General features: G+C 37.8%; 1 protein-coding gene across 2 annotated transcripts in view; it reads left to right on the forward strand.

The window, feature by feature from the left end:
• Window positions 1-25,901, forward strand: part of FER (FER tyrosine kinase) — a 460,352-nt gene that overhangs the window by 73,784 nt on the left and 360,667 nt on the right. For both annotated transcript variants that reach the window (XM_070373202.1, XM_070373203.1), the window contains 2 exons: window positions 8,446-8,619; window positions 18,713-18,812. In XM_070373202.1, the coding sequence (XP_070229303.1) occupies window positions 8,446-8,619; window positions 18,713-18,812 (274 nt within the window). The remainder of the gene's footprint in view (window positions 1-8,445; window positions 8,620-18,712; window positions 18,813-25,901) is intronic.

The following is a 25,901-nucleotide window of genomic DNA, read 5'->3' on the forward strand; positions in this document are numbered from 1 at the left end:
AAATTAAAAGACACTTACTCCTTGGAAGAAAAGTTATGACCAACCTAGATAGCATATTAAAAAGTAGAGACATTACTTTGCCAACAAAGGTTTGTCTAGTTAAGGCTATGTTTTTTCCAGTGGTCATGTATGGATGTGAGAGTTGGACTGTGAAGAAGGCTGAGCGCCGAAGAATTGATGCTTTTGAACTGTGGTGTTGGAGAAGACTCTTGAGAGTCCCTTGGACTACAAGGAGATCCAACCAGTCCATCCTAAAGGAGATTGGTCATGGGTGTTCTTTGGAAGGACTGATGCTAAAGCTGAAACTCTAATACTTTGGCCACCTCATGTGAAGACTTGACTCATTGGAAAAGACCCTGATGCTGGGAGGGATTGGGGGCAGGAGGAGAAGGGGACGACAGAGGATGAGATGGCTGGATGGTATCACTGACTCGATGGACGTGAGTTTGAGTAACCTCTGGGAGTTGGTGATGGACAGGGAGGCCTGGAGTGCTGCGATTCATGGGGTCACAAAGAGTCAGACACAACTGAGCGACTGAACTGAACTGAACTGAGAAACAGTGTTAAATAGCATTGTTGATATTAAACAGCCTGGTTTGCATTTGACTTATGTGGGAATACTTCTATATTTCACTATTAAATACTCATTTTTGAAATTTCCAAAACTGATTATAAGATCAGTCAGTTCAGTTGCTCAGTCGTGTCCGACTCTGTGACTGCATGAACTACAGCACATCAGGCCTCCCTGTCCATCACCAACACCTGGAGCTTGCTAAAACTCATGTCCATTGAGTCGGTGATGCTATCCGACCATCTCATCCTCTGTTGTCCCCTTCTCCTCCTGCCTTCAATCTTTCCCAGCATCAGGGTCTTCCAATGAGGCAGCTTTTCGTATCAGTGGCCAAAGTATTGGAGCTTCATCTTCAGCATCAGTCCTTCCAATGAATATTTAGTACTGATTTCCTTTAGGATTGACTGGTTTGATCTCCTTGCAGTCCAAGGGACTCTTGAGAGTCTTCTCTAACACCACAGTTCAAAAGCATCAGTTCTTCAATGCTCAGCTTTCTTTGGGGCTTCCTTTGTAGGTCAGTCGGTAAAGCATACGCCTGTAATGCGAGAGACCTGGGTTCAATTCCTGGGTTGGGAAGATCCCCAGGGGAAGGAAATGGCAACCCGTTCCAGGATTCTTGCCCAGAGAATCCCATGTACAGAGGAGCCATGGGATCGCAAAGAGCTGGACACGACTTAGCGCTGTCTTTCTTCTTTCTCACATCCATATATGACTAGTGGTAAAACCATAGCTTTGACTAGACGGACCTTTGTCAGCAAAGTGATGTGTCTGCTTTTTATAACGCCGTCTAGGTTTGTCATGGCTTTCCTTCCAGGAAGCGAGCATCTTTTAATCTCACGGCTGCAGCCACCATCGCCCGTGTTTTTGGAGCCCGAGAAAATAAAATCTGTCACTGCTTCCTCTTTTTCCCCTTCTATTTGCCATGGAGTGATGGGACCAGATGCCATGATCTTACTTTTTGAATGTTGAATTTTAAACTAGCTCTTTCACTCTCCTCTTTCACCCTCATCAAGAGTCTCTTTAGTTCCTCTTTTCTTTCTGCCATTAGAGTGGTATCTCTGTATCTCTGAGGTTATTGATATTTCTCTTGGCCATCTTGATTCCAACTCATAATTCATCCAGCCCAGCATTTCGCATGATGTACTCTGCATAGAAGTTAAATGAGCACGGCCATAATATTGGAGTAGATAGCCTTTCCCTTCTCCAGGGGATCTTTCCAACTCAGGGATTGAACCCAGGTCTCCCACATTGCAGGCAGATTCTTTACCAGCTGAGCCACAAGGGAAGCCTGAGAATACTGGAGTCGGTAGCTTATCCCTTCTCCAGCAGATCTTCCTGACCCAGGAATCGAACCAGGGTCTCCTAAATTGCAGATGGATTTTTTACCAGCTGAGCTATGAGGGAAGCCCCATACTTTTTTAGAGGTATTTTATTGATAATTGGCTAATAATAACCATGTATTACATGGTTATTGGCCTCTTTGAATTTTTTATCTGTAAAGGTTAGGATTCAGTCAGGAAAACAAAACTTATACCAGGTACTTCAATAAATAGGGTTTAATTGGGGGAAATATGTTCAAAGGTTTTTGAAGGTCTAGGAGCGAACAGAGGAAGGTGAGGCAATTCAGAGATTAGTAACTCCATGGAGCCTCTGCCGTCTGGAAGCCCCAAAGGGCTGAGGCAGGCTCATTACAGTCAGCAAGAGAGACAGACAGAGGAAGAAATCTGAGCGGAGAGAGGTATACATCCAGGTTTCTCCCTTCTTCCCGCCTCTCTGTCTTGTGCCAGGACCTCCAGTTGCACAACAAAACCAAAAGCCAGTTAGCAGGAGGACGCCTGGGAAATACAGTTTGCAGAGATCAGGTTCTAGCTGGTAAAGGACTGAGAATGTGCCTGTGAGCAGAAAGTGGGATGATCTATGTGCTATCTATTGAAATGTCAGTTTTACTAATTTGAGTTTATCTTTAAAAGAAATAAAGGAGCCACTTCATTTATTTTCAGATCAATTTCATCTTAACTTATGGTGATTTCTCTTTTCTAATTATAGATCTTATGTACTTTATTTCTTTTATTATTTCCTTTGTCATTGCTAAGCTCTCCTTTTTAATGCTATCAACATTATTTTTTCTATTTTTAATTTATCTAATTCATAAATATTTTAAATTTTTTTCTTTTCAGTTTCTCCTGTGTACTTTCCTTAGTTTTACATTGTTCTCTGTTTTCTAACTTCTAAACTTGAATTTTAATAAACATTTTTAAACTTTTTTTTACTTAGAAATAGAAGTAAATCTTTGAGCAAATTGAGCTATGTATCATGGATCTTGATAGTATTTTACTGACTGTTATTTCCAGGAATTCTTTTAGATTAAAAATTTGTTTTGGCCTGTGCATTTTGTAGAAATGATTTGATTTTTTCCTTTAAAAAATTCTGATTTTTTTTTTAATTGAAAGAAGCTAGATACTGGAATTAGTATGCCCTATTTCTATTTTTCAGAAAATTTATACAAATTTTTATAGCCCACTATTATCTAATTTTTAACAATATTCTTATAAAAATAGATGTTTTCTAGATCTATAGTATATAGAGTCTTATATATGATGATAGATCAAACATATTAATTACTAAATTTCTTGTTCAGATACTCTGTATTATGAATTTTTTTGATTTAGTCTATCATAGGTAGAGACGAGTATATTCAATTCTCTCACCACTTTTGATTTACCATCGCGTTCCCTCATTTTTGCTTTTTGTTTGGATGCATTGATTTCTAGGATGAGAAGAATCACAACGGTTATGTGTTACTGTGAGTGATACTCTTTGGCATCATACTTTGCCCTTCCTTGTTTTATATTTTGTGTCTAACATTCAGTTTTAGGTCATTTGCGTATAATGACTGTTGAATTTTATTGTTCATGTTTTTCTGGAGTGATGTCCCCTACCATTTTTTGTTGATGTTACATGTTTTTTTACTTTACTGATATTTGTTATTTATAGTGCACAATGAAGTCTTTCCCCCCTGATTTGATAATAATTTTCCTTCTTGTAGATGTTTAACAGGTAATATTTTTATGTACTGCTTAACAGATGTCGTTATTTTTATTTTGCAGCTTATTTTTATTTTGAATCATTTAACATTTTTAAATTTTCTTTCCTTTTTTAGTGGACAATGTTATCTTTCTTTAAAAATTATTTTTGTGACAGAGGAAGCCTGCAAAGTCTGCCTTTTTAAACATTCACTTGTTTAATTTTTGAAGCTTAAGAATTATAAGCTTAAATCTGTATCTCTTTATTTGTAAACTTTCTAGTCAATGCTGCCTATTGACTTATGTATGGAGGTTAAGGAATGAATATTCTAGGTAATGCTGCCTATTGACTTATGTATGGAGGTTAAGAAATGAATATTCTAGGTAATCCTGCCTATTGACTTATGTATGGAGGTTAAGGAATGAATATACTTCTTATCAGTCTCTCACCCTTGATTTTTGTCAGTATCCTTTGGGATTTCTGTCTAGTTTATTATAGTTAAGTTATTCCTACTTTCATATTTTGTAGCTCTTCTCTGAAAAGTTAATATACTTATATTCTATTCTGTAAACTTAACCACAGTGGTTTTATTTTCAAGTTCTATTATTCTTTGCCTGTGATTAGATTTTTGTAAAATTAAACCAGTTATTTTTACTTTTTTTTTTTTTTTTTATTTCTTACTCTATCTGTGGCTTTCAGCATCAGTGACTCTGACTGCTGGTAAAATTTCATTATGAGGAACATTATTAATCATTTAAACAGGATTCTGTATAATAAAGCAATTTGAATGTCTGCAGATGGCCTGCAGATGAGATGATTATTTTGTTTATTAGGTTATAAGGAATTATCTTCCAGAAATTATCATAATCAACAAATATTTTATGCTTTGACCAGTGCTGTGCCAGAACTAAAGAGCCATATCTGCAAAGTGCTGTATCAGTTTTACTATAAATGTTGAAACGCATCCTTTTTTGTTTGTTTCTTTATCAAGCATCTGTTACCATTTTACTCATATCTCTATATAACAGACGTTCCAGCCACGTGTCTAATTCTCGTTACACACCACCCGAACACTTTCTTGCCCACTAACTCATTCCTTTTAGGCCAGTACTTCTTACTGCATTATGTGCTGCTCTGATCCCTCGCTTGTTTTATCAGTTGAAGATAGACCCGTTAAGTTTTCCTTCCCCATCGTAATTGGCACTGCTCATGCTGTCTAACCCAGGGATCAGACCCAGGTCTCCCACCCCACTCCAGCATTCTGGCCTAGAGAGTTCCATGGACCATATAATCCATGGAGTCTCAGAGTAGGACACGATTGAGCGACTTTCACTCACTCACTCATGCTGTCGAATTCCAGTTTGAAACAATTTAAAAAAATCTTTTAGTGGCATATTTTCACTTCATGGTTTTATATCACCATTAATACATAAAATAGTGAACAAGGAGACACAGTACTAACCCTCATGGAGCTTCCATTGTAGTTGGGGAGATCTTAAAAAAAAAACAAACCAGATATACACACAAATAAATAATTATTTTAAGTGCTCAGATAGAGAATAGCAAGGATGAGACCTGCATGAGATTTAGCTGGTTCCTAATGGAAGAGACGGATCTTGCCATATGAAAGAGAGGATAAGCCCCCAGGAAGAGAGAATGTTCAGGAAACTAAAGACCAGCACTCCTGGAATTTATTCAGCTGGGTAGAAGATGGCAAAACAGAAGCTGAATGGATAGATCAGCTCAGATCAGTCGCTCAGTCGTGTCCGACTCTTTGCGACCCCATGAATCGCAGCACGCCAGGCCTCCCTGTCCATCACCAACTCCTGGAGTTCACTCAAACTCTTGTCCATCGAGTTGGTGATGCCATCCAGCCATCTCATCCTGTGTCATCCCCTTCTCCTCCTGCCCCCAATCCCTCCCAGCGTCAGGGTCTTTTCCAAGGAGTCAGCTGTTCGCATGAGGTGGCCAAAGTACTGGAGTTTCAGCTTTAGCATCATTCCTTCCAAAGAAATCCCAGGGCTGATCTCCTTTAGAATGGACTGGTTGGATCTCCTTGTAGTCCAAGGGACTCTCAAGAGTCTTCTCCAACACGACAGTTCAAAAGCATCAACTCTTCGGCACTCAGCCTTCTTCACAGTCCAACTCTCACATCCATACATGACCACAGGAAAAACCATAGCCTTGACTAGACGGACCTTTGTTGGCAAAGTAATGTCTCTGCTTTTGAATATGCTATCTAGGTTGGTCATAACTTTTCTTCCAAGGAGCAAGTGTTTTTTAATTTCATGGCTGCAGTCACCATCTGTAGTGACTTTGGAGCCCAGAAAAATAAAGTCTGACACTGTTTCCACTGTTTCCCCATCTATTTCCCATGAAGTGATGGGACCGGATGCCATGATCTTAGTTTTCTGAATGTTGAGCTTTAAGCCAACTTTTTCACTCTCCACTTTCATTTTCATCAAGAGGCCTTTTATAGCGGATACGTAATTTGAGACACTTTAGGTCTTAGAAGGAAGTTTGGATTTTTCTTTAAATGTAAAGGAAAGCCTGTATATGGTTTTTTGCAGGAGGATGGCAGTTTCTTTTGCTACGTTAAGGGGAATGGTGTGGAAAGGAGCATCAGCAGAAGAGAGGACACCAATTAGGTCTAAATCAGAGACAATCAAAACTTCCAAAAGGGGTGGCGGTGACTATGAAGAGAAGTGGGTAGATCTGTGGTAGCCTTTGGAGGGAGAATCAGAAGGACTTGCTGATGGATTGTTCATGTTCAAGGGTTGCTTCAGCTTCAGAAGAGAAGGAGTATTTATTAGCCTTATTAGGTTGTTAGTAGGACTTCCCTGGTGGCTTAGACAGTAAAGCGTCTGTCTACAATGTGGGAGACCTGGGTTCGATCCCTGGGTCAGGAAGTTCCCTGGAGAAGGAAATGGCAACCCACTCCAGTACTCTTGCCTAGAAAATCTCACAGAGGAGCCTGGTGTCCATGGGGTCGAAAAGAGTCGGACACGACTGAGTGAAGTGGGATCGAGCAGATTTTTGTTAAAGATAAATGGAAAGTTCTGATAAAAAGCATAAGGAGTTTTCTAATCACAGAGCAGGAGTTTTTGACAGTACAGGATTCTATAGATTGTGCCCTGGGTCAAAATGGGAAATATTGAGGTCACTCTGGCTTTGACAGTCGTGGTGATAATATATTCCTCGGGAGGTTTTGACTTTTCCACAGTAACTACAGTGAACAGGGCTATTAGAGAGGATGAGATGTGCTGTCCTGCGAGGTGGAGGGTAATCTGACCTACTTGTATGACCTTTAACCTTAGCTTCTAAGAAGACTTCTCCCTAGGCTGCAAGGACTCCTACATAGAAACACAAAAAATTTTTGCTACAAAGCACTTGGAGAATATTTGTTTTTTGAAGATAGAGGATATTTATTTTTTGAGAAAGAAATTGATTCTTCTCACTTTATTTTTGGTAGCCTTAACATTCTGCACATGCTATATAGAATGTTTTCCTAACCCTCTATTTCTTAGAGTGAAAATATCATGAAAAAGGCAGAGCTACGGCAGTTACTAGGGCAGTCTAGATTATATTTTAAATCCACATTTGTATAGTTTTTTGTTTTCGTCTTCCTTAAATTTTATATTTTAATGGAAGAGCTACGTCAGTTTTAAATGGCTTTATGGTATCAAGAGCATCTTAGTACTCAGGGTTTTGAATTTGAAAGTAAATATGATGAGTTCGTAGGCTACCTGTCTTGTGTTTTTAAAAGCAACTGAAATTTTACAACTAAAATGACCTTTTTCCCTAAAGAAATGTCCTCAAAGATTACTTTTTTAAAAAGAACATATACTGCAGTGTATCAAACACAAGAATACCCAGTTAGACCCTGGAGAGTTCTGACTGTGACCACGAATTTTTTGCTTCCTTTAGGCTAGCCTATGATTTAGATACTTACTAAATTTTGTTTTAGGATTACCTTGGAATACTAACAGTAATGAAATTAATTCTGTTCATTCACAGATCAAAAGTAATAGTGTAGAAAAATTACTTTTGAGAAATATCCAAACATGCCTTGTCTATTTTTTGTGTGTATATCTTTAATATGGATCCTCTCTGACCAAACTAAACTTGTTTCTGAATAGGATTCAGCTGTATCTATGTGCCCACTTGTCCCAAACCCAGCATGATGTGTGTCTGCTGTTGAAGCAACATGTTAAGCTAGAACAACGAATGGTTTCTAAGTCATTTATTAAGAGAAGACAAAAGATAGAAATCTAGAGAATTCAAGTATTTAAGACATAGGCAGCAAAAGGAGAGCAGGTATAAAGATTGAGAAGGAATTTGTAGAAAGGGAGGAAGGCAGGTCATTATGTTGGAAGAAAAGAGGCCGTAGAAACCAGCAACGAGAGTTTCGGGAAGTGTGAGTCGGTGGGATCAGATGCCGCAGAGAGCCAGGTTACAGTGAAGATGGGTGAGCTTCTGTTGCATGTGACTGTTGGGAAGTGGTCTCCTTACTGAGACAACGGAAGAGTGTGGGCAGAAGCAATCCATCCGTGTTGGAAGGCGGACGAGGAGTGGTGCAGTGAGGCTGCAGGAGTGGGCTCTCCATGAGCCCTCAGGCCTGTCCTGCTGTCATGCACACTCTCTGCTTACTGAATTTTGAAGCGTTTGTGCTTGAATTTAAAGATGTTGTATACAAAACATTCATATAGCTTATTGCATAATTGCCAGAAACCTGTTATTTTTATATTAGTGTAATAATTTGTGTAAAACTAAATGTTTAAGGTTCCTGAACACAGTGAAATGGAAGCCTCTAATACAAATGCTAATTTTGTTTCTTATTTTTTAAAAAGTCTTGGCTACTTATGATTCAGCAGACGGAACAGCTCAGCAGGATCATGAAGACACATGCGGAGGACCTGAATTCCGGGCCCTTACACAGGCTCACCATGATGATCAAAGATAAGCAGCAGGTGAAGAAGAGTTACATAGGCGTCCATCAGCAGATCGAGGCAGAGATGATTAAGGTTCGTCTTCCCACTCTGGGATTCTTTCTTTAGTGTGAGTTTTAGATTCACTGAGATGCTATATCCTGTTTGACTTTAAAAAGTGTTTAGTCACTATTTTCTGGTAAGAAATAGATTTCAATGTCTCTAATAAGTAGTATCTTATTTTTATTGAATATAAAACATGATTGATTATAAGATATGTGATTATATATTCACACGAAAGAAATGCTGCCAAAATAAATTAGTTGGGATACTTCTAAATTTTCTTCACAACTGGTGTCTGTCCCTTCTGCCTAACTTTTTACAGTGGTTTTAATTGTGAAAATTTTCAAGTGTACAGAAGAAGAGAGAATAATTAAATGAACTCCCATTGACCTGTCCATCCACCTAGTCAATATTTTGGTTTGTTTTTTTCATCTGTACTCTCACCTACCTTTCTTCTACATTGGATAATTTTATAGAAAATTCCAGTTTTTTACTTTTATCTGTAAATATTATTTATTGCTAAATAATTACTCTTCAAGAAAACTATGTTACGAACTCACCTAAAAATAAAGATAATTCCTTAATATTATTAATTATCCTGATTGTGGTCAAATAATTGTTAAATGTTATTTTTGCAGTTGGTTCATTTGAATCATGATCCAAACCTGGCTTATACATTGCCTTTTAATAATCTCTTTTAATCTGTAGGCTCTCCTTGCCACCCCAGTTTTAAAATGCTGTGCATTTAAAGAAACTGGGTAACTTACTCAATAGAATTGAATTCTTTCATTTTGGATTTTGCTGTTAGTATCTTGTAATGCAGTTTCATGTATTCCTTTATCCTTCAGTTTTCCAGCAAACTGGAAGTTAGATCTAGAGGCTTGACAATACTCTTGCTGTTTATTTCGGGCTGGTATAGATTTCCTGTTGTTTCATAACAAGAGGTATATATTATCTGCTAACAGGTACCAGTGCTGCCAGCCTTGTCAATCTATTAAAAATTTTCTCTTCAGCCTTTCACCTAATGAAGCACTTGATGTCCACTGCTCAGATCCATTAGTTCAGTGGAGGTTGTAAAACGACAATATTTTACTTCTGTCATTCCTGATGCAATTGTTAGCTGGAATTTTCAGTAAAAGTTTTTCCTGTATCAGCTATCTGGTTGCCATGAGGTATAGATCATGCAAGAAAGGTAAGACAAATACTTGCTTTTAGACATTAATTTGCCAGTTTACGAACAGTGAATTGGTTCTTTAGCAACTTCAGAAGTTAAGACTTCCATTTTCCAATCCAGCATGTTAGAAGCTTGGAATTGTCACTCCATCCTAACAGCAAATAAAAATTGGAACAAATTGAAAAATCAGCAACTCTTCTTAGATCCATTAGAGAAGATAGGTCACAGAGCAAAATGACTGTCCCCCAAACTGGACAAGTGAAAATAGAGAATCACAACTAACCAGAGCAGCATCAGACTTGAGAACAAGTGTTCAGCTCAGTTCAGTCGCTCAGTCGTGTCCAACTCTTTGCAACCCCATGAATCCAGCACGCCAGGCCTCCCTGTCCATCACCAACTCCCGGAATTCACCCAAACTCATGTCCATAGAGTCAGTGATGCCATCCAGCCATCTGTGAAAAGAAGCGAAAAGCAAAGGAGAAAAGGAAAGATATAAGCATCTGAATGCAGAGTTCCAAAGAATAGCAAGGAGAGATAAGAAAGAACAAGTGTTAGGTGTAGAAAAACCCGAACTATAACTGACAAATTCTGGACGCTCTGATGGTTGAAAACTCCAGGAGGACCCACTCATTGAGGGGTCTTCACACTTGTGACTTTTACCTCCTGAATCTCTGTGAGGTACTCACAGTGAATATAGGGGGAAAAAAAAAAAACTCATGATCTTGGCAGTGGAAGAGAAAGGGAACCATTCTGACATAGGTTAGAGCATTCTGTTCCTACCAAGGTCTATCCTCAGAAGAAGCTGTTGAGCTGGAGCCTGGCTGATCTGAGGAAAGGGCAACAACTATATGTTGTCTATAAGAAACCCACTTTATATATAAAGACACATACAGATTAATAGTAAATGGATGGAGAAAGATGTACTGACCCTAATACAAAGAAAGTGGGAGTAGCTATATTAATTTCAGATAAGACAGACTTCAAAGCAAGGACATTTATCAGGGATAAAGAGGAGAGTTACAGAATGTTGAAGGGGTCTGTTCTCCAGGAAGAGAGTACAATCCTTAATGTACATGTGCTTAACAGCATAGCATCAAAATATTGGTAGGACTGCGAAACTGTTAAAATTGTAGGGAGAAATGAGTGGACCTCCATTACAGTTGGAGATTTCGGTACCTTTCCCCCACCCCCATCTGAAATGGACAGATGCAGCAGACAGAAAGTGAGTAAGGACAGAGTGAACTCAATAATGTCATTAGTCAGCCAGATGTGATGGACACTATTGACTACTTCATGCACAAACAGGGGAATACACATTCTTCTCAAGCTTATATTGCACAATTCAGCAAGATGTTCCACATTCAGGTTATAAGCTACATCAAAATATATTTAAAAGAGTGGAATTGATACAGTATGATAGCTAGAAAATCCCCAAATACTTGGAGATTAAACAACACACTTCTAAATAACCCATGGACCAAGGAAGAAATCTCAAGAAAAATATAAAGATATGTTGAACTAAATGAAACTGAAAAGAAAACTTATCAAAATGTGTGGGATATAGCAAAAGCAGTGCTTAGAGGGAAATTTATAGCATGGACTGCATTTGTTAGAAAGAAAGAAAGATCTAAAATCAATCATCTTTGCTTCTACCTTAGAAGAAATGGTAGAAAAAGAAGAACAGATTGAATCCAAAGTACACAGAAGAAAAGAACTAATGAAAATTAGAGTAGAACTCAGTGAAAAGGAAAACAGGAAACTAATTAAGAAAAGTCAGCAAAACCAAAATCTGATTTTCGAGAAGGTAAATGAAATCAACAAGTCTCTAGCCAGGCTAACAAAAAAACCAGTGTGGGTACAAATGACTAATATCAGAAGTGAAAGAGGAGACATGACTATGTATCCCATGGCTATTAAAAGGATAATGAAGGAATACTCTTTAATCAACCCTGTGTCCATAAATTTGATAAGCTGGGAGAAATGGGAGCATGCCTTGAATGACACAATCTGCTGAAACTCACATAAGATGACATGGACAGTCTGAACAGGCAGATATCTATTAAAGTAATTGAATCGATCATTAATAACCTTCCAAAACAGAAGGCACCAGGCTCAGAAGGCTTCAAGCTCAGATGCCTTCACTGGTGAATTCTATCAAACATTCAAGGAAGAAATTGCACCACTTTTCTACAGACTTACCTCAGAAAAAGAAACAGAGAGAAGCTTACCAATCCCATTCTAGGATGCTAGTATTATCAAACACCAAAAGCAGACAAAGATATTAGGAAGCTATAAACCAATGTCTCTCATGAACATAGATGCAAACGTCTTTGAACTATTGAGAAATAAAATCCAACAGTGTAGAAAAAGAATTTATGCACCTTGACAAGTGGAATTTATTTCAGTTGTGAAAGTTTGGTTCAATATTTGAAAATCAATTAATGGAGTCCATTATATCAACAAACTAAAAAGAAAAATTACATGAGCATATGAATAGATGGAGAGAAAGCATCTGACAAAATCTACCACCAATTCGTGATTAAAAACTCTCAGTAAACTAGGAATAAAGGTGAACTTCCTCAACTTGATAAAGAATATCTGCAAAAAACTTCCAGCTAACATCATACATAAATGTGAGAAACATGTAACTTTCCCATTAAGATCAGAGCAAGACATGGATGTCCCCCGCTTGCCACTGCTTGTTAAAAAAATCCTGTCAATCTTAACTAATGAAACAAGACCAGGACAAGAAATAAAATGTATACAGATTGGGAATGTCATTATTTACAAATGACATGGTTGTTTATGTAGATAATCTGAGAGAATAAACCAAAAACTCTTGAAACAAACAATCAGTTATAGCAAGTTTGCAGGAAATGGCAACCCACTCCAGTATTCATGCCTGGAAAATCCCTTGGACAGAGCCAGGAGGGCCACAGTCCATGAGGTTGCAAAGAGTCAGACACAACTGACTGATTTCACTTTGCAGGATACAGTGTTAGCATACAAAAATCAATCACTTCCCTATGTATTAACAATGAACAGGTAGAATATGAAATTAAAAGCACAATACCATCTACATTAGAACCTCAAAAAATGAAATACTTAGGTATAAATCTAACAAAGTGTATGTACAAGATCTATAGGAGAACAATGACAGAATGAAGAAGAACTAAAGAGCCTCTTGATGAAAGTGAAAGAGGAGAGTAAAAAAGTTGGCTTAAAGCTCAACATTCAGAAAACTAAGATCATGGCATCCGGTCCCATCACTTCATGGCAAATAGATGGGGAAACAGTGGAAACAGTGGCTGACTTTATTTTTGTGGGCTCTAAAATCACTGCAGATGGTGACTGCAGCCATGAAATTAAAAGACGCTTACTCCTTGGAAGGGAAGTTATGACCAACCTAGATAGCATATTCAAAAGCAGAGACATTACTTTGCCAACAAAGGTCCATCTAGTCAAGGCTATGGTTTTTCCAGTGGTCATGTATGGATGTGAGAATTGGACTGTGAAGAAAGCTGACCGCCGAAGAATTGATGCTTTTGAACTGTGGTGTTGGAGAAGACTCTTGAGAGTTCCTTGGACTGCAAGGAGATCCAAACAGTTCATCCTAAAGGAAATCAGTCCTGGGTGTTGATTGGAAGGGCTGATGGTGAGGCTGAGGCTCCAATACTTTGGCCACCTGATGCAAAGAGCTGACTCATTTGAAAAGACTCTGATGCTGGGAGGGATTGGGGGCAGGAGGAAAAGGGGATGACATAGGATGAGATGGCTGGATGGCATCACAGACTCAATGGACATGGGTTTGAGTAAACTTCGGGAGTTGGTGATGGACAGGGAGGCCTGGCGTGCTGCGGTTCATGGGGTCGCAAAGAGTTGGATACGACTGAGCAACTGAACTGAACTGAACTGAACTGATGCTGAACTGATGAGAGAAATCAGTGGAGAAATAATTGTTATCCTGTGTCCTCAATATTGTCAAGATATCAGTTTTTCCCATTTTGCACTATAGATTTAATACAGATCCCAATCACAATCCCAGCAAATGCCGAACTGATTCTAAAATTCATGTGGAGTAGCAAAAGACCCAGAGTAGGCGACAGAACATTGGAGAACAAAATTGGAAGACCAACATTATGTGACTTTCAGATTTATTATAAAGACACTGATCAAGAGAGTTTGGCGTTTGTGAAAGAAAATAAACAGATAAACAAATAGATCAGTGAAACGGAATATAGAGTCCAGAAGTAGATTCATATAGATATAGTTGACTGATCTTTGGAAGAAAGGGGCAAAGTCAGCACAGGGGAGAACAGTTAATATTTTCAACAAATGGCACTGGAACAGGGACAAAAAAAATGTGCAAATAATGAATCCTTACACAGATTTTACACCAGTCACAAAAATTAACTCAAAATGGATCACAGACTGAAATGTAAAATTCAAAACTGTAAAACACCTAGAAGATAAATAGAAAACCTAGATAACCTTAGATATGGAGATGATTTTTTAGATAGAACACCAAAATGATCCATGGAGAAATCATTGATAAGCTGGAATTCATAAAAATGTAAGACTTCTGTTCTCTTTTCTGCCCTTCCTTTTTGTCTCTCTTTCTTTAAAAAAATGTTCATTTTTGGCTGTACCATACGGCTTGTAGAATGTTAGTTCCCCGACCAGGGATTGAACCCAGACCCTCAGCAGTGAAAGCACAGAGTCCTAACCACAGGACTGCCAGGGGATTCCCTCCTTTCTCTCTTTTTTAAAAAATTATAGCTCTGCAGAAATGTGTGTGACATGTGTGGCATACAGCAAAGGACATCGTGAGTCTTCATTCCGAGAAATTTTACTTACGTTGGATGTGAGTCAAAGTACAAAGCTGTGACTCTAGTCTCCAAGGGTGTGGCATCTTTATTACAGAATTTAGAGGAAGGTAAGGGAATTGACTGTGTGGATCACAACAAACTGTGGAAAATTCTTCAAGAGATGGGAATACCAGACCACCTGACCTGCCTCTCGAGAAACCTGTATACGGGTCAAGAAGCAACAGTTAGAACTGGACATGGAACAACAGACTGGTTCCAAATAGGAAAAGGAGTACATCAAGGCTGTATATTGTCACCCTGCTTATTTAACTTCTATGCAGAGTACATCATGAGAAACCCTGGGCTGGAAGAAGCACAAGCTGAAATCAAGATTGCTGGGAGAAATATCAATAACCTCAGATATGCAGATGACACCACCCTTATGGCAGAAAGTGAAGAGGAACTAAAGAGCCTCTTGATGAAAGTGAAAGAGGAGAGTGAAAAAGCTGGCTTAAAGCTCAACATGCAGAAAACGAAGATCATGGCATCTGGTCCCATCAGATTCATGGCAAATAGATGGGGAAACGGTGGCAGACTTTATTTCTTTGGGGTCCAGAATCATTGCAGGTGACTGCAGCAATGAAATTAAAAGACGCTTACTGCTTGGAAGGAAAGTTATGACCAACCTAGATAGCATATTCAAAAGCAGAGACATTACTTTGTCAACAAAGGTTCATCTAGTCAAGGCTATGGTTTTTCCAGTGGTCATGTATGGATGTGAGAGTTGGACTGTGAAGAAAGCTGAGCACCGAAGAATTGATGCTTTTGAACTGTGGTGTTGGAGAAGACTCTTGTTAGTCCCTTGGACTGCAAGGAGATCCAACCAGTCCATCCTAAAGGAAATCTGTCCTGAGTGTTCATTGCAAAGACTGATGCTGAAGCTGAAACTCCAATCCTTTGGCCACCTGATGTGAAGAACTGATTTATTAGAAAAGACCCTCATGCTGGGAAAGATTGAAGGCAGGAGAAGGGGATGACAGAGGATGAGATGGTTGGGTGGCATCACCGACTCACTGGACATGAGTTTGAGTAAACTCTGGCAGTTGGTGATGGGCAGGGAGGCCCGGCGTGCTGCAGTCCACAAAGAGTCAAACACAACTGAGCAACTGAACTGAACTGAACTGAAGAGCGTTGAAAGTCAGATGCAGTAGAGTCTCAAGCACACTCTGGGTCGTCTGTAAGCAAGTATAAGCTATATAATGACTTCACAAATTTAAAAGAACAATGAGCTGAAAGCAGCCTGATACACAAGATAAAATGAATCAGATTGGGAAAATTTTCAGACAGGTTTCAACAACAGACATGAATGGGATACATCAGTTTAAAGGTGTGCCCAATTGAAAAATGTTCAGTTCCCTGAGACCAGAGCAGTAAACTGTGATGGGCAGTCATGCAGATGGAAGTGTCCATATTTCTTGCCTACTGCAAATATATATTTATACACACACATACACACACACAGTCTCCTCAAAAAAACCAAAAACCACACTTCTACAAAATACAATATCAAAGGAATGAGAAGATGAACTGTAAACTGGGAGAAAAAGTTTGTAAGGACATTTGATAAAAGACTGTTATCTAAAACACAGAAAGAACTCTAAGTCCGTTAAGACAAGAAGCAACCTTATGAAAAAATAAACACGTCACCAAAGAAGATACACCGATGGCAAATAAGCAGATAAAAATTTGCTCAAATTTTATGCCATCAGGGAAATGCAAACTAAAGGAACAATGAGATACCACTGCCCCACATTAGAATGTCCCAAATCCAGAACACTGATGACATCAAATACTGGTGAGGTTATGGAGCAACAGGAACTCTCATTCATTGCTGGTGGGATTACATAATAATTCAGCCACTTTGAAGACAGTTTGGTTGTGTTTTACAAAAATAAAAATAGTTTCACCGTAGGTTCCAAAAATTGAGCTCCTTGGTATTTATCCAAAGAAGTTGAGAACATATGTCTACACTAAAGCCCACACATAGCAGTTTATAACAGCTTTATTCATAATTGTCAAAACATAGACACCACCAAGATGTCTTTTAGTAATGAATGGATAAACTGTGGTGCATCCAGACAATGGAATATTATTCAGTGCTCAAAGGAAATGAGCTACCAAGAAAGATATGCAGGACCCTTAAATGTATATTACCAAGTGAAAGGAAGGGAAAGTGTTCGTTGCTCAGTTGTGTCTGACTGACTGGTGCCCGCCAGGCTCCTCTGTCCATGGGATTCTCCAGGCAGGAATGCTGGAGTGCATTGCCATTCCCTTCTCCAGGGGATCTTCCCGACCCAGGGATTGAACCCAGGCCTCCCACAACGTAGGCAAATTGTTTACCATCTGAGCCACCAGGGAGGCCCACTAAGTGAAAGAAGCCAATCTGAAAAATATATATGATTCTACCTATATGGTATTCTCGAGAAGTCAGAGCTGTGAAGGTAGTAAAAAGATCATCGGTTGCTAGGGGTTTGTGAACAAGTGGAGCACGGAGGGTCTTAGACGGTGAAACATCTGTGTGTGGTCCTGTAGTGGTGGGATACATGTCACGGTATATTTGTTCAAAACCATAAAATACACTCCACGAGTGGAACTTAATGTAACCTGTGTACTTGTGCGAGAATGATATGTTCTTATAGGTTCATCAGTTGTAACAAACGTACAGACAAACTCGAGTGGAGCATGTTGATCAGTGAGGCCATGCACGAGTAGGGATGAGGGGCAAATGGGAAATCTCTGTACTTTGTGCTCAGTTTTGCTGTGATACTAAAACTGCTCTAAAAGGTAAAGTCCGTTAAAACATGTTAACCACTGAGGTTTTCTTTTAAAAGGAAATGATTTGAAGTCATTTCTATCTATATCTGTATCATGGGCTTCCCTGGTGGCTCAGTCTGTAAAGAATCCGCCTGCAATGCAGAAGATGCAGGTTCGATCCCTGGGTCGGGAAGATCCCCTGGAGAAGGAAATGGTGACCCACTACAGTATTCTTGCCTGGAGAATCCCATGGCCAGAGAAACCGCGTGGGCTGCAGTCCATGGGGTTGCAAGAGTCGGACATGACTTATTGACTAAATGATGAACGGTATCTATATATCATGGGGCTTCCCAGGTGGCGCTAGTGGTAAAGAACCTCCCTGCAATGCAGGAGATATAAGAGATGTGGGTTCGACCCCTGGGTTGCGAAGATCCCCTGGAAGAGGCATGGCAACCCACTGTAATATTGTTGCCTGGAGAATTCCATGGACAGAGGCGCCTGGTGGGCTACAATTCATAGAGTTGCAAGGATGTGGACACGACTGAAGCGACTTAGCACATATCTATCATAGTTGTTGACATTTTTGTTCACTTACACAGTGCTGTCTTCCATGCTGTCAAGAGCCTTGGTGATGCAGAATTTGTTTAAAGTAGGCTCTGGGACTTGCTTCCAAGTTGCTTATGTCCCTTTAGCAAGTTTTTAATGGTGCTGATTTCTTAACTCTTCTCAGAAGTCTTAGTAGATGTTTTTCAGATACCATCTAAGATTCTCAGTTTTTTCTTGAACGCTTTTTATGGCTGACTACAGAGTCAAGGACTTGGATTTGTCAAGCCTTTCTGCAGAAATAATAACCAAGTTAATGTGTGCATGCTGTGACCACTGTCATGAATGCTGCCTGGTCAACATTAATTGGATGCATCTTTTCAGAGATGTTACAGTGTAAAAAAAAAAATTCATATTAGAAATGGTGAATTATGACCACTCAGAATTATTCTGTATGATTAAAATAAGAATTTTAAATTAGTTTTTTTATTAGAGAAAATATTTCTGTAAATAGCAATAAATTATTGGCCTTTCAATTTTAGGTAATGACAGCACTAGTTTATGATTTGCTCTTCTTTTTAAGAAATGTTTTTCTTTTTTTCATATGCTTTGAATTTATCACCAGTTTCTAAGCTAATTTTAGTTTATTGTTTATAATTATATATTAAAGAGCACTTCTGACTCATAAGCAGTAAAAGATGCATCAGTTAATGCTTTGAAATTTAAGTTCTTGCCAGATGTAAATTTAAGCTTTTAAAAATCTTTTTGCATTTCTTTTTTTTGACAGGTTACAAAGACAGAATTAGAGAAATTAAAAACCAGCTATAGACAATTAATAAAAGAAATGAATTCCGCCAAAGAGAAATATAAAGAAGCTGTAGCTAAAGGTATGGCACAATTAGGAATAATGTTTATTGTAGTGACTTTTATTTTTATCATTTGAAAGGTATCTTTATAAGTGGTGGAGTGAATCCACTTAGACTGATTAACATATAGGTTTATTAAAATAAGCCTAAACAGACAAATTATCAAACGGAATAATTTTTTCTTTTTGAGGTAGAAACTATTTTTGAGTAGTTCACACTAAATAGAATTATGTAGTACTTGTGATAGGGTGCAAAGAATGTTTAAAATTTTCCCTCAGCCTTCAGATTTACTTATTGAATTAATATTAAATAAGAAAAATAAAATCATATTTGTTTAGAAGTCTTTATTGATCCTCTTTTTACCTGTATTTAAGTACCATTAAAATCACAAGTCATTTTATAGCTTAGTTTTGCTTTTATAGCTCAATTTTATTGTCCTAAAATTTTCATAATACGCTTTGGAAATAAATGGAAAGAGAAACATTATGTTTTTAACAGAGATTTCTGGTTATAGTTGTAAATGTGACTAAATAGTCTTCATATTTAGATTTTGTTAATTATAAAAGTTTTTTTTTTCTTGGTCATATATAAACATTATTAGCAGCTCTGTTGGGGATGGAAATGGAACCAACTCCCGCATTCTTGCCTGGACGATTCTGTGGACGGAGGAGCCTGGGGCCCCAGTCCTTGTGTGCTCCAGTCACGTGCAACGAGCTGCTCAACAACGAGCAGCTCTGAAAAAGTTGTATCATTTAACTTACCTTCCTCTTTTATTACTGTATTCTCTCTTTGTCTTCTGGTTGCATATTCTTCTGTTGTGTTGTTGAGGTAGATAAACAGCTCCCGTGTTTGGATATGTTTTGCACAACATATCCAAACACGCGGTGTTCTTGTTAGTCCCAGTAGACTAGAAGAGAGGGATTTGGAAGCTGTGTTCCGCTCTCTCTTCTCCGCCCGGCCTTTCTGCCCCGCTTCCCTGCCTCCTCCTGCTGCCCTTTCCAGCCTTCCCCTCTGCTCCCTCCCTGCCCCTCCCCTGCTTCCCTCCCCGCCCTCCCCTGCCTCCCTCCCTTCTGCCCCGGCTCTCCCTCCCAGGACTCCCTAAAGCGTGTCCTTGGCGTCTGTCTCTCACCCTGTCTCTACCCCTCCCACATTGTTATTCCTGTTTCTGTTTCTTGCAGGGTTTCTGCTGCTTTTTTAGGGAAGATGAATTAATATTCACAGTTTGCTTATTTTTACTTATTTTTTCTTGTGCCTCAACCAACATTTTGAGACCCTGATCTCTTTTTAATGCAAATTTATCTTTTAAAATGCCTTTGTAGTTAAGTTATGTAAGTTATTTAAGTGAAGAAAAGAATAAAAGTGCAAAGTCAGACTTTGGAGTCAGTCTTGGATGTAAGTTCCAATGTTGTATGATTATTTCGTAATTTTCAAATTTCATATACCTAAGTATTATTCCTTTTTTGTCTTAAAGAGTGCTTTATATAATCAAGAAATATTTACTGAGTATTATTTGCTATCTTTAAGTTGTTGAGGTTCAAACATTCAAGGAACTTACCCATTGCTAGTTGATGTTCTAACTTGGAAACTTCAAGTCTCCTGTTTCAAAATTTAGCCTTTGCTAAGCCATCAAGAGTAATTTAAAAACAGTTTTGTACATTGAGCATTACTACTCAGTCTGTCAAAGAGTAAGTTTTATAAAGTTCATTACCTAATGCTTGGCTAGCATTCTCAAATTTCCTGTAGTATAAATATCCATATTTGAATTCACCCAGAGCAAGTGATGACTTAATTCATTTATATTGTAATCCATCTATGTGAAGTATTTCACAGTAGGTCTACATCTGTTGGAGAATGATTAGTTAGGAAAAGAAATACACTATTACTCCCAAGTCTTTGATACCTACTTTTAATGATAGTTTATTTTTGATTAAAACATGAAATCTAATTCTGGTATCATAAATTTTAAATAGTTCTTGTACCTAATGTTTATATTATCAAAGATTATTCACAGGTAATAATTGTTCTTTATTACTTTTGGTAGAGATAAAACTGGAGAAGGCAATGGTAACCCACTCTAATACTTTTGCCTGGCAAATCCCATGGACAGAGGAGCCTGGTAGGCTGCAGTCCATGGGGTCGCTAGGAGTCAGACAGGACTGAGTGACTTCACTTTCACTTTTCACTTTCATGCATTGGAGAAGGAAATGGCAACCCACTCCAGTGTTCTTGTCTGGAGAATCCCAGGGATGAGGGAGCCTGTTGGGCTGCCATCTCTGGGGTTGTAGAGAGTCGGACATGACTGAAGTGACTTAGCAGCAGCAGCAGAGATAAAACACCATTTATTGCTGTGTTAGTAATAAGAAGGAAACTAGAAAATCTGAAGACTATAGCTTTAATTGATCTTAAGAACCATATTATTTGACTGAGTCTCCTGTTAAAATATGTGAGCTTATTTATTAATGCATTTCCTTTCTAAAGGTGTTAGTGATAGTGTGTTCCTGTTTTCAAGAATTTAATTCCTCTCATTAAATCAATTTATAATGTGTAGAGGATGTACTTGTAAAATAAGTTCTTATGTAACTATGTAAATGCATGAGACACACGGAAATTTCCCTTTTATAATCATAGCTATCCTTATACTCCTGTTTATATGAAAAAGTATAAACCTGTACTTCTGAAAACCTGGTTTTCAAACTGCTTCTACATTTATCATGGAAATAGGGGTTGTTTGTGTGTGTGTGAAGTTGTTTACTCTTTATAAGCATGATGTGTGGGCAGATTCTTGCAGCATTTACAGGTTTTATGTCAGAACCGTAGTTTATCTGGGGAGGCCCCACCAGGCCATTTCTGGAATGGGCTCTAGGAGCTGCTGGGGCACTGGCGGTGGAGAGCCAAACCATGGGTCTGGTGTTTAGAGTCTTTACTTTAGGAATTGGGAGGTCTTGGGAAAGCTATTTGAAAACTCAGTCCAACACATGGGATCCACCCTGAGAAGACAAGGCTCTGGAGGATATAGCACCTGGCAGCAGTTCCTGTAGTGAGTCAGAGTTAAATTCTGGATTTGATGGAGAACTGGCTTAGAATCCAGGTTCAGTGACTGCAACTGGAGGTTCAGCCACAGTAGTAGATCAATAGGCAGCCTGGGTTCATACTGACGTTCCAGACTCCTGACCCCTGCTGTATGGATTACACAAAATACTTTCAGTTTTCAATGTTAGAATTTATATCAAAGAAACACTGATTTACTTTCAGTTTTCAATGTTAGAATTTATATCAAAGAAACACTGATTTATGTTATCGAATGTAAAGGATAGCATTCATTTGTAATATTAGTAGAGCATCATTTTTGCTGGGCTTCCCTGATAGCTCAGTTGGTAAAGAATCCACCTGCAATGTGGGAGACCTGGGTTTGATCCCTGGGTTGGGAAGATCCCCTGGAGAAGGGAAAGCTATCCACTCCAGTATTCTGGCCTAGAGAATTCCAGTATTCTGGCCATGGAGTTGCAAAGAGTCGGACATGACTGAGCGCCTTTCACTTTCATTTTAGTTAAACTTTTTTTATTTTGCAATATATCCTAAATATCAAACTCATTTTGTTCTCGTCTGTGTTGCAGGAACAAATATTTGTCTTAAATTAACTTGGACTAATTTGGACAGTAGTCTGTTGGTTTTTACTTATAACATGTATGCTGAGAACAACCAAATTATGAACTGAAGTTAATAATTTAGAATGTTTCTTGATAGCATGGAATAGTAAGTTCTTGAATGCAAAATACACAGGTTTTCCTTTCCTATTGCATATTATTCTGAATACTTTTAGTTGATTAAATACATGGTTAGGTTTGCCATAAAACAATTTTGTGAGTCCATAAAGCTTGTATCCAAATTAAGGTTCTGACATAATGGTTGTTAAGTGGAAAAATTTGCTGTTGTATCCTCTCTTTTTAAAATATTTTTTATATTAATCTTTTTAATATTTTGAATTTCTTTTTATATTGAGTAGAGCCAGTTAACTATGTAATGATATTTTCAGGTGGTCACATCTTCCTTATAGAGAGTCAATAACTACTCAGGAGGACTCCCACAGGATCGTATTAGCTGCGGATAAAGACAGTTTTCCTTTTTAGTCTAGAGGGTTTTTTTTTTTTCTTTTTCCTCGCCTAACTTCCCTAGCTAGTATCTCCAATATAGTCTTGAATAGAAGAAGAAAGAGCAAGCATGTTTGCCTTGCTGCTGATCTTAGCGGGGAAGACTTTCATCGTAAGGATGAAGTTAACTATAGTTTCTCAAAGATTTTTCTTTCTGTTGGCTTGAGTAAGTCCACTTTTATTCCTGCTTAGTAATGGAAATTAGGTTTTGTCAAATGATTTTTCTGTATCTGTGGAGATGTGTATTTCTTCTTCTTTTAGTTTGATACAGTAAGTTGTTCTGATTGATTTTCACATTTTTCAAATATTATACCAACCTCACATCCGGGGGATAAACTCCTCTTGGCTATGATGTATTATTATTTTTGATGTTATTTGATATGATTGGCTAAGTTTTTATGAATTTTCATATTTGTCTTTGTTTCTTTTAATAGCTAGTCTCATTTTGGTATAATTTTAACACTTTTCCTCTGCTTGATTTTCCCCCTCTTTAATTTTGTAGAGATCCTTGTGTTCAATTCATAGTATTTCTTAAATATTGGTAGAATTCACTTGTGAAGCCATGTGGGTCTGCTTGCTTTATTTTTTTCTTTTCAGCTAAAATTTTTAAACGATAAATTCAGTTTCTTTAGGTGATACCAGCTATTTGTTTATCTTTTTCTTTGAGTTTTAGTAGGTTGTATCTTTCAAGGAATTGTTCGTTTGTTAAGTTTATTGGTACTAAGTTGTTCAGAATACTTCCTTTTTCACCCTTTTACAGAATCTGCAGTGATATTTTCTTTCTCATTTTTGTTATTGACACTTTCTGTCTTGTCTTTTTTACCTAATCATTCTGGCTAGAGGTTTATTGGCTTCATTAATCTTCTCACAGGTCGGCTTTAGGCTTTGTTTTGTTTCTGTTTTTCTGCTTTCTTTTTAATTGATTTATACTCTGATCTTTGTTTCTTTCCTTCCTTGTGCTTGCTTTAGGCTTTATTTGCACCAGTTTGTCTGTTTTTTTTTTTAATGTGGAAACAAAGATCATTGATTTGAGAATTGTCTTCTTTTCTAATATAGGCATTTAGTGCTATGAATTTCCCTAAGTAGTGTTTTAACAACATTCCATAAATTTGTATGTATTATGCCGTCATTTTTGTTTAGTTCAAAATACTTCAAATATTTCTTTTGTTTTTGTTTTTTTTCCCTTTCATCCACAGGTTATTTAGAAATGTACTGTTTCCTAAGTTTTGACATTTAAAAAAGTCTCTATTTTTGATTAATAATTTAATTTCACTTGTTCTGAGAATTTTTTTATGATTTTATTCCTTTTACACTTATGAATATATTTTATAAGGTCCACAGTTGGTTTATCTTGGTAAATGCTTCGTGTGCACTTTATAAGAACGTGTATTCTGCTGTTGCTGCTTGCAGTGGTCTATACTGTTGGCGTGGGCCAGGTGGTTGACAGTATTATTAAAAGCTATGTTCTCACTGATACTCGTTTACCTGCTCTCTCGATTATTGAGAGAGGGCGACTGAAATCTCCCAGTGTGGTTGTGTTTGTCTCTTCTCGAAGTTTTGTCAGTTTTTTGCTTAATGAGTTTTGAAACTTGCTATTGAGTGTAAGCAGCCGTCATGATTGTTGTTCCCTCCTAATGCTCTGACCTTTCTCTCATATGAAATGACCTTTATTATCCCTGGTATTATTCTTTACTGTGTTATTTGTTCTGATATTAATATTAGATATTTTGATTAATGTTTACATGGTATTTTTTTAATCCTTTCACTTCAGCATTTTTTAGTCTTTATAGTTGACCTACGTTGCTGATAAGCACATATAATGAGGTCTTGCTATTTTATCTTGATAGTCTCTACCTTTTAATTGGGATGGTTAGACTACAATGGGATTGATTTTGACAGTGTTAGGTTTAAATTTGTCATCTTGCAATTTCTTTCCCCTTGTTCCATTGTTCTTCCTTGTACTTTTCCTTTTTTCTTCCTTCTTCTGAATTAATTGAAAAAATTTCCTAAGATTCTCTTTGTTGTCATATCTCCTTTGTTGTCTCATTAGCTATAACCGTTTTGGTATTTTATGTTTATTTTACCATAGTATACCTTCAAGTGGCAGTGTATCACCTTGTACAACAAGGAATCCTGACACTGGTATGATTCCTGTGTTTGTGCTATTGTTGTGATGTATTTTACTTTTGCATATGTTTTTAACTTTATACTATATTGTTAATATTTCTGTTTTTGTTTAGTCAGATATCTTTAAAATTATATTAAAGCATCTTATATATTTATCCATGTAGTCATCTTTCATAGAATTCTTTATTCCATCTGGTATCATTTTACTTGTTCATTTAAGAAGGCCTTCTTTTCTCTCCTTGCTTTTCTCTGGAACTCTACATTCAGTTGAGTATATCTTTCCCTTACTCCCTTGCCTTTTACTTCTCTTCTTTTCTCAGCTATTTGTAAAGCCTTCTCAGATAAACCCGTTTTCCTTCTTGCATTTTGTTTTCTTCGTGATAGTTTTGGTTATTGCCTCCTCTGCAGTGTTACGAATCTCTGTCCATAGTTTGCCAGACAGTCTGTCTACCAGATCTAAACCCTTAAATCTATTCATCACCTCCCTTCTATAATCATAAGAGATTTGACTCAGGTCATGCCTGAATGGGCTAGTGGTTTTCTCTACTTCAATTTGGCCTGAATTTGGCAATAAGGAGTTCATGATCTGGGCCACAGTCAGCTCCTGGTCTTGTTTTTGCTGACTGTATAGAGCTTCTCCATCTTCGGCTGCAAAGAATATATAATCAATTGATTATACCCAACTGAATGCAGAGCTCCAGAGAACAGCAAGGAGAGATGAGAAGGCCTTCTTAAATGAACATTGCAAAGAAGTAGAGGAAAACAGTAGAATGGGAAAGACTAGAGATCCCTTCAAGAAAATTGGAGATACCAAGGGAACATTTCATGGAAAGAT

The sequence above is a fragment of the Bos mutus genome, chromosome 7 (genome assembly GCF_027580195.1).
Source record: "Bos mutus isolate GX-2022 chromosome 7, NWIPB_WYAK_1.1, whole genome shotgun sequence".
Lineage (NCBI taxonomy): Eukaryota > Metazoa > Chordata > Mammalia > Artiodactyla > Bovidae > Bos > Bos mutus.